Source organism: Carlito syrichta, unplaced genomic scaffold (assembly GCF_000164805.1).
Source record: "Carlito syrichta isolate Samal-C Ts95f unplaced genomic scaffold, Tarsius_syrichta-2.0.1 Scaffold309265, whole genome shotgun sequence".
NCBI lineage: Eukaryota > Metazoa > Chordata > Mammalia > Primates > Tarsiidae > Carlito > Carlito syrichta.
Window position 1 is genome coordinate 75,446 of NW_007253361.1, and position 9,654 is coordinate 85,099.

The 9,654-nt window shown below is 35.4% G+C and overlaps 1 protein-coding gene across 1 annotated transcript; it reads right to left on the reverse strand.

Moving 5' to 3' along the window:
• Positions 1-5,002: 5,002 nt before the first annotated feature.
• LOC103269453 (olfactory receptor 4L1) lies at positions 5,003-5,941 on the reverse strand. The gene has a single exon (XM_008067034.1). It carries the CDS (start codon positions 5,939-5,941, stop codon positions 5,003-5,005), a length of 939 nt encoding a protein of 312 aa, XP_008065225.1.
• Positions 5,942-9,654: the final 3,713 nt, after the last annotated feature.

Consider the following 9,654-nt stretch of genomic DNA (forward strand, 5'->3'; position numbering starts at 1 on the left):
CTACTTTATCTGATGTAAGACTAACTATTCCTCTTCTCTTTGGTTTGTATTTACATTGACTATCTTTTTTGTTTCATTCAGTTTCTTTCTATGTATGTTCTTAGAGGTGAAGTCAGTCTCTTGTATGCAGCACATAGTCCATTTTTTATTTATTCCTATTTTATTTTTACTCTTCTGTGCTGTCTTTGTCATTTTTTTACTGATATGTTTTGATTTCTCGTAATCTTTTGTGTATGTAAGGGTTTTTGCTGTGTGGTTACCATTGTTATAACAGGCTATTGTAAACTAAAAACTTAACTCTGATTGTATTAAAAAAAACATACAAAAGATGCCCCACTTTTACTCCACCCCCACACCATTTCACATATTCTGTTTTTCATGTCACAGTTTATATCTTTCTATATTGTGTATCCCACAACAAATAATTGTAGATATTATTATTTTAATGTTTTTAATCTTTTAACCTTCATACTAAAGATATAAATTATACACTTATATTACTGTGTTCTACTTTTAACAAGGCATTAAGCACACTATTAGATGTTTTCATGTTACCAAATAACATTCTCTTCTTACAGATTGAAGAACTTGCATTACAATTTCTTTTTTAAAAGTCTGATGACAATGAGTTTTCATAGCTCTTAGTTTTCTGGGGTAGTCTTGATCTCCACTTCATTTCTTAGGGAAAGTATTTCTGGGTAAATCATTTTTGGTTAACAATTTATTTCCTTCCGTGCTTTAAATATATCGTCCCATTTTCTTCTGGTCTGTAAGATTTCTGTAAAGAATTATATGGCTAATTTTATTGAAGCTTTCTTATATTTGATATGCTTTTTTTCTGTTGCCACTTTCAGGATCCTCTCTTTATGTTTGATTTATGATAGTTTGATTATAGCTTGTTTTTGTGCAGAGTTGTTTGAATTGAATATGATGGAAGAGTTTTGAACATCCCATACTTGCATATTTATATTCTCCTCAGATTTTGGGAACTATCAGCTACTATTTCTTTAAATAATATTTCTGCCCATTTGTCTCTCTTTTTTTCTCCTATAATTTAAATTAATGATGCCATACCATAAATCCTATAAGCATCCCTCATTTCCTTTGATTATTTTTTCTTGTCTCCTCTGATCATACATTTTCAAACACACTGCCATCAAATTTGTGGATTTCTTCTCCTGTTTAATTAACTCTGCTGTTGATGCCCTCCATTGCATTTTACCTTTATTATATTTTCAGCTCCAGGATTCCTTTTTTATTTGGCAATTTGAATCTCTCTCCTAAATTTCTAATTTTTGTTTGTTGCTTGCTTTATTTTCTTTGAATTTTTTCTCTGTGTTTTCTTGACATTCTCTGAGTTTTCTTACAATTATCATTTAAAACTCTTTGTCAGGAAGTTCATTGTGGGGATGGTCAGCTCTGGGGCAATTATTGTGTTCTCTTCGTGGCTATTTCTCTCTCTCTCTCTCTCTCTCTCTCTCTCCCCCTCTTTCTCTCTCTCTCTCTATCTGTGTGTGTGTGTGTGTGTGTGTGTGTGTGTGTGTGTCTCTCTCTCTCTCTAATGTTTCATGATGCTTTGCATTGTTGTCTGCACATGTGGCAAATCAGTTATCTCTTTCAAAATTTATGTTTGTTGTAATGGGGAATGACCTTCCCCCATGAGATAGGAGGGGGCTCAAGAGCACTGACTAGGTAATGTGCAGTGGTTCTGACACCAGTGAGGATGCAGCTGTGTAGACTCAGTGCAACTATGTTAGAATGAGGTCTGTATTTATAAAGATTGCAAGGATCCTCAGTAGTAAACACTGTAGATGTCTGCTGTGATCATGAAAGTAGATGTGCTTTTCATTGTCAGTGGTTACTAAGGTTCTCCCAGCCACTTTCTATCCCTGGGAAAGTTGAGGCTGAAGGTATCCTCCTTAATACTGTATCCAGTTTGTAGGCCTGCTCCAGTAGCAGTGACATTAGTGCCTAATGAATGGTGCCACGCAGTGGCCATGGAGCTGAGACCTGAAGTGTGGACTCATATAAAGGGACTATTACTCTGGAGTTCTAGGTGTTAATAGCACTGACACTGGGGGTGTAGGCACATTCATTGCCCTGTGGGTAACAGTATGTAAGGTACAGGTACTTGTGAAGTGGATGGGGAGCCAAAAACAGGAGCACAGGTGTGCATAGAACTGTAATGGCTCCAGGGTGGGGTCAAAAATCTCTCGATGGCCGGGCTCAGTGCTCAGCCTGTAATCCTAGCATTTTGGAGGCTGAGGCAAATGGATTGCCTAAGTCTGCAGGTTCTAGACCAGCCCAGGCAAATTGGAAAGACCTCATCTATACAATAAATAAAAAACTAGCCAATTGTGGTAGCACACATCTGTGGTTCTAACAACTTGGAAGCCTGAGGCAGAAGGATTGCTGGAGCCCAACAGGTTGATGCTGCAGTGGCTGTGAGTGTGCCACTGTACTCCAGCCTGGGAGACTGACTTAGACTCCAACTCAAAAAATATAAAAAAAATAATAAAATGTAAAAAGAAAATCTCTTTATGGTGGGTGAACTGGTGCCCAGAGAATGGACATACTCAGAGAAAGTTGACTTTAAGGCTCAGAGTGTGAACTAGCTCACTGTGGTGCTAGTTCAGATTTTTGAGGCATGAGTAGGTACAGTGCAGCAACAGAAACCGGGACTGAAGTACAGGTGCTCATGGGACAGCTGTGGCTCGAGGGTTAGGGTATACAGAGAAGAGGGAGAAGTGATGACTCCAATGTAAAGAGGCACAAGCTGGCAGCTTCTCAAGGAATTCTGGCGTAATTTTGTTTTGGTTTATTTAAACAGCTTTCTTTAATTGATTTAACAGCTATTGAAAATGATTCTATCTAAAGGAGTTTTAGGATCTTGAGTGTGCTATACTGACAGACACAAAAATCTTCCACAATATTTAATCAACTAGAGTATAATTCCATCCACCAATTGATGCATATATTTTCATAAATAGTTGGTGTTTCTTTAGTATATGGTATGCTATAATGTATAACTGTAAGATTTTTAATTTTAATATGTAACAATAGAGTCTAACATAATTTCTAATAGCAAGTATTCTAAACTTGCCTTATTTCTTCGCCTTCATTTGCCTTAAATTTATTAAGTATTTCATTCTCTTTTGATTTAATTACAGAAATCTAACTCATGTAATTACAAGTAAGATATATGAACACCATATACCCTATGTACTTCTTTTTTTTTTTTTTGTCAGTTGGAGTCTCACTCTGTTGTCTGGGCTGGAGTGCAGTGGCACACCCACGGCCATCTCAGCCTGGACTTGCTGGGAATGGGTTATCCTTCTGCCTAACCCTGCCAAGTAACTGGAACTACAGATACATGCTACTATGCCTGGCTTATTCTTTTATTTATTGTAGAAATGAGTTTGCACCCATTTGTCCAGGCCGGTCTTGAACCTCTGAGGTCAAGTAATCCTCTTGCCTCTGCCTCCCAAACTGCTGAGATTACAGGCTTGAGCCACTGCGCCTGGCTGACAACTCTGTACTTCTAATGCTTTTTTTTTTTTAACAGACAACATCTAAAAGTAATGTTACATATACTCCTTGGTAGTAGGACAAATTGAATAACATTATGCTATAATATAGTTACTTATATTTTCTTTATTCAATATGTATGAACAACTATGAACCAATATCTGTGCTAGGTACTGGAGATCAATGAAATTTAGTGTATGACAAAGCAGATGGTATCTATAATTATTACCATAATGTATGCAATGAATAGACATAGCATCATGCTATAAATGAGTCAAATAAATATATCTAAATTGGTCAAGGATATGTAAGAAAGATATTCTAAAACCTAATATTTCATCTGGGTCCTCTGAGAGGGACCTGGAATGGTTTTGAAAAAGTGGTGAGTTAAGATGTCTTGTGATTTGGAGACCTTGTAAGAAGGTTGATGTGACATTAACATTAAGAAAAATAATAGATTGGAGCAAAATTCTAGAGGCAGGCCACTTCATGATGGCCAGTTAAGAATTTGAGCCTAAATCTCATCCATGAAATAATTTTTAATCAAGTGAGTGACACTGAGAATTTCATTTTATGACATCACTCTGGTTGCTTAAATGCAGGACATAATTTACCTAACTTATTTAGGATCAATTATAAAGCTATTGCCTAATGTAAGCAAGAAATGATGTCTTGAATTAAGAGAGAATATTTAAGATTAACCATCAATATATAGGATCCCAAATTTTGTATGTACTGCCTGCCCACCCCTCCAACATGCAAAAATAAATCAAATTTTATAATTGCTATAAGGATTAGAATCCTACAAGAGTCAAATTTAGCTGTAGTTTTATGTAAAGCCCTTAGAAAGGTAAAGCTACATGACATATTACAAAAAATAAGGAATCATGCTTTTTTCAAAACTTTTTAAAATGGAGGTTTAAAAGTCAGCTCTGCATACTTATACTCCTCAGATTTTGATTTCAAATGATGCTATTTGCAGTTCTATTGCAATTGGTTTTCCATTGGCTTTTTCCTCTGACATCTTATATTCACTATTCTGTTGAATTTACTGATTCTGTCTTATTTTTTGCCTTGTTGATTCAAGAAATGACAATTCTATTCTCCTCATTTAAATTATTTAAACTATTATTTGTTCATAATGACTTGCTTAACTAGAGTATAAATTTGTAATACCATGAATTATACTATTAAGAAGATCTCTTAGGACATTACATATTCTTTTCCATTTATTTATTTACTGATAAATATTTACTGGATGTCTATACAAAAAATACTTAATGATTTTTGTACAGATTTTTAATTAGTCTTGTGAGATATAACAGGCTTAACTATGAATTTAAAGTAATTTGGTATTATTTTTTGCATTGATTATGACTATACATAAAAAATAAAATGATGCATTATGATAATCTATCCAAGTTGTCTTATTACAGAATTTGATAGTTTTGTTATTTATATATAGTGCTAAGGTCTAGAAGTTCTGTGTGGAGCTAACATGTTGCAACCATAATTTTCTCATGGCCCCTTGCATTTTCTGATTTCTCAGGGTGTAAATAACAGGATTCAGTAAGGGTGTGATAACAGTATAAAATACAGCAAGAATTTTATTGCTTGCCAAACTACTGAATGGCCAGGCATAGATAAAGATACAAGGTCCAAAGAACAGAGTCACCACAATGATATGAGCAGACAATGTAGACAGAGCCTTGGAGAGGCTGCCAGATGACTTTTGGTGCACAGTTACCAGGATGATAGTGTAGGAGATAAGCAAGAGGATGAAACAAATAAAAGAGAGCAGTCCACTGTCAGCAATGACAAATAATTCCAGGGTATATGTTTTGACACAAGCAAGCTTGATCACGAGGGGAAGGTCACAGAATATATGGCTTATGACATTGTGGTCACAGAAGGGTATGTTCACTGTTAAGACCATCTGGCTTGTGGTGTGTATAAAGCCAATTGTCCATGAAAGGATCACAAACCCATTCATCAGTCTGTGGCTCATTATGGTTCTGTAGTGCAAAGGCTTACATATGGCTACATATCTGTCAAAGGCCATGAGTATCAAAAGAGTCATCTCAGCCCCACCAAAGAAGTGCATAAAGAACATCTGGGTCATGCAGCCCCACACAGAGATGGTTTTGTGCTCAGCGAGCAGGTCTGTGATCATCTTGGGTGTTGTGGTAGTGGAGAGACACATGTCCAAAAAGGAGAGATTCCCAAGGAGAAAGTACATGGGAGAATGAAGGGTTGAACTACAAGTCACTGTGACCATAATGAGAATGTTTCCCACCACAGTCGCACCATAGATCAAGGAAAATATTATGAAGAAGAAAACTTGAAGTTCCCATCTTCCAGAAAATCCTAGTAAAATAAACTCAGTCACTACAGATCCATTTTTAAGATCCATTTACTCATTGCAGAAAGGCTCCAGAAATTCCTCAGATACAAAGAGAATTTTTAAAGAAAGCCAAAGTTAGCATCAATATTTTCTTATTTCTGTAAGTTGTGATAATAGTTGATGATATGAGCGCATAGAATTTTAAATATATCAACACATGCATTTTTATAAACTGAGATTTTTTTATGTATCATTTATTAAATTCTACTAAACTTGCACTTCTTGAGATTATGTTGTGCCAAAATATGAGAAATATAGGACTTAGAAAATGAGAAATTACATTGTTCTATATTTACGAAACAATTTATGAAGGTCATTTTATGTTTCTAAAACAAGTCAGCAAAAAATAAGTACATACAAAAATTAGAGGTTAATTTCACATGGGAGAAAGTATTTGAGTTCACTAAAATAATTTTACTTTAAAATTTTTTGGTAGTATACAGGGATACCTAATTTTATGTGTTTAACTTTATTGTGCTTTGCAGATATTGAATTTTTTAAATAAATTAAAGGTTTGTGACACAGTTGTGTCCAGCAAATCTGTGGGCACCATTTTTGCAACACTATATGCTCACTTTATGTCTCTGTGTCTCATTTCATAATTCTCAAAATATCTCAAACTTTTAAATTATTACCTTGTTTGTTCTGCTGATTGTGATCATTATTCTTTGATGTTACCATTTTAATTATTTTTGAGTGTCTATACAAGCTGGTTGACTTAATTGGTAAATGTTGTATGTGTTCTAACTATTCCATCGACTAACTGTTCCCTCATCTCTCCCTTCTCCTTAGGCCTCCCTATTCTTTAAAACACAACAATATTGAAATTGCCAATTAGCAGCTTCTGCAAGGTCTTTGAGTGTTCAAGTGAAATAAATAGTTGCATGTCTCTCACTAATTGAAGAAAGCATGGGGAAAGCTGAGATATACCCAAGGCTAGACTTCTTGTGCCAAACAGTAGCCAAATAGTAAATACAAATTAAAAATTCTAAAAGGAAATTAAATGTGCTACTATAGAGAATACATGAACGATAAGAAAGTGAAACATCTTTATTGTTGATATGAAGAAAGTGTGAGTGGTGGTCTGGATAGAAGATCAAACCAGCCACAACATTTCTTCAAGCCAAAGTATAATGCAGAGCAAGGCCCTATGAGAGTAGTGAGTAAGGTGCAGAAGAAAAGCAGGAAGCTGGCGGATGTTGGTTCATGAGGTTTACAGAAAGAAGCCATCTCCAGGACATAAAAGTACAGACCAAGCACAAAGTGCTTATGTATAAGCTGCAGCAAGTTATCCAGGAGATGTAGCTAAGATAATCGATAAAGGTGACTACACTCAACCAACAGCAGATTTTCGATGTAAATTGAACAGCCCTTTATTGGAAAAAGATGCTATCTAGGGCTTTCATAGCTAGAGAGGTGAAGTCAATGCCAAGTATCAAAGCTTTAAGGGACAAGGTGACTCTCTTGTTAAGGGGGAGTGCAGCTGGAGACTTTAAGTTGAAGCCAATGCTCACTTATCATTCTGAAATACCAGCCTCTTAATAATTCTGATAAATATACTCTGCCTATACTCATTTTCATAAGCGAGACAGCAAAGACTGGATCACAGCACATTTGTTTACAGCATGGTTTGCTGAATATTTTATGTCCACTGTTGACACCTACTTGTCAGAAAAAAGATTTGAAAATATTGCCGCCCATTGACAATGCACTTGGTCACCCAATAGCTCTGATGGAGATGTAGAAAGAGATTAAATTTGTTTTCAAGTCTGCTATCACACTATCCATAATGCAGCTTTTGGATCAAAGAATAGTTTTCATTTTCTATTTTATTATTTAGAATATTTGTAAGGATATAACTGCCATAGAAAGTGATTCTTCTGATGGTTTTGGGCATAATAATTTGAAAACTTTCTAATCCACCATTTAGATGTCATTAAGAACTTTCATGATTCATGGGAGGAGGTCAAAAAATCAACATTAGTAGGAATTTGGAAGAAACTGATTCTAACCTTCATGTGTGACTTGAAAGGTCCAGACTTTAGTGGAGGAAGTAATTGCAAATGAGGTGAAAATAGAAAGAGATCTAGAATTAGAGGTGGAGCCCAAATATATGACTGAATTGCTACATTCTCATGATAAACTTTTAACACATGAAGAGTTGCTTCTAATGAACGAGCAAAGAAAGTGCTTTTCTGAGATGGAATCTACTCCTAGTAAAGATGCTATGAACATTGTTGAAAGAACAACAAAAGATTTAGAATAATCCATAAACTTACTTGATAAAGCAGTGACAGAATTTGAGAGGATTGATTGTCATTTTGAAAATGAATAAAATACTCTCAAATAACATCAGAGAAATCTTTTTGTGAAAAAGAGGCAATTGATGTGGCAAACTTCATAGTTCACTTATCTTAAGAAATTGCCACAGCCATGCCAGCCTTCAGCAGCAACCACCCTGATCAGCTAGCAGCCATCAACGCTGAGGCAAGACCTCCTCCGGTAAAAATATTACCACTCACTGAAAGCTCGGATGATCTTTAGCTCTTTAAACATTAAAGTGTGTACATTTTTAGACATAACACTATTGCACACTTGATAGACTATAGTATAGTGTAAACCATAGCTTTTATATGTGTTGGGAAACCAAAAAATTTATATGACATTTAATTGTGATATTTGCTTTATTGCAGTGGTCTGGAACAAAACCTGCAATATCTTCAGGTATGCTTGGACTGGTACCTTCAAGAAACATGTACCTAGCCTCATATCTTTTTAAGCCTGTTTTCTCAAATCTTCTGTGTTGCCATTATTCACAGTGAGAAGCTTGTGTGCTGTGTAAATGTGTATGAAAAGGAGGTTTAAAGGAAATAATAAAGTGATTCAGTCCTAACACAGGTTCTGCTTGGGTTGTGATGTATAATACTAAATCATCTTAACTTAGGTTTTAGACATTGTTTATAGGATCTAGAATGATCAAAAGCAGTTAATAACAATTTGGTGATTAGTATGTTGCAGATGCCATTTGAGGTGTTTTACAGATGCATTAATGCATTTAATGCTCACAACAATTCTCTAATATAAATAGTAGTATTGTCATTATATCACATGTAAGAAAATTATGGTATAAAAATATTTAACAACTTATTCATGGGTAGACAGCTAACAAGGATAAGAGCTAGTATTTCAAGCTGAGTCAGTTTGCCATCAGAATAGAGGTTTATACCAAGACACCATAGTGCTTCCAAAATTAAAGGGATTTATGTTTACAACCATATTTCTAATTAAGTATTGATTTTATTGATATATTAATTCCTTTGAGGCATGAAATAAATATGTCAGGATCACTGCATGTTACAATTACCTGTGCTGTTTTTCTTTTTTTTTCCAATGGGAATCATATTTGATTTTACTGAATTGCTTCCTTGGTAAACAGTTGTCTTAAGTCTTTAGCCAGTGGAAAGATAGAACAGGTTTTTTATTTTTCATTTTTGGTTGTTTTTTTTTTCTGGAGTTGGAGTCTCACTCCTGTTGCCCAGGCTGCGGCACAGTGGCACACTCACAGCCACGCCAGCATCGACCTGCTGGGCTCCGGTGATCTTTCTGCCTCAGTCTTCAAAGTAGCCAGAAATACAGGCACACACTAACATGCCTGGCTAATTTTTTATTTATTGTAAAGACAAGGTCTCGCTAAGTTGTCTGGGCTGGTCTTGAACCCACGG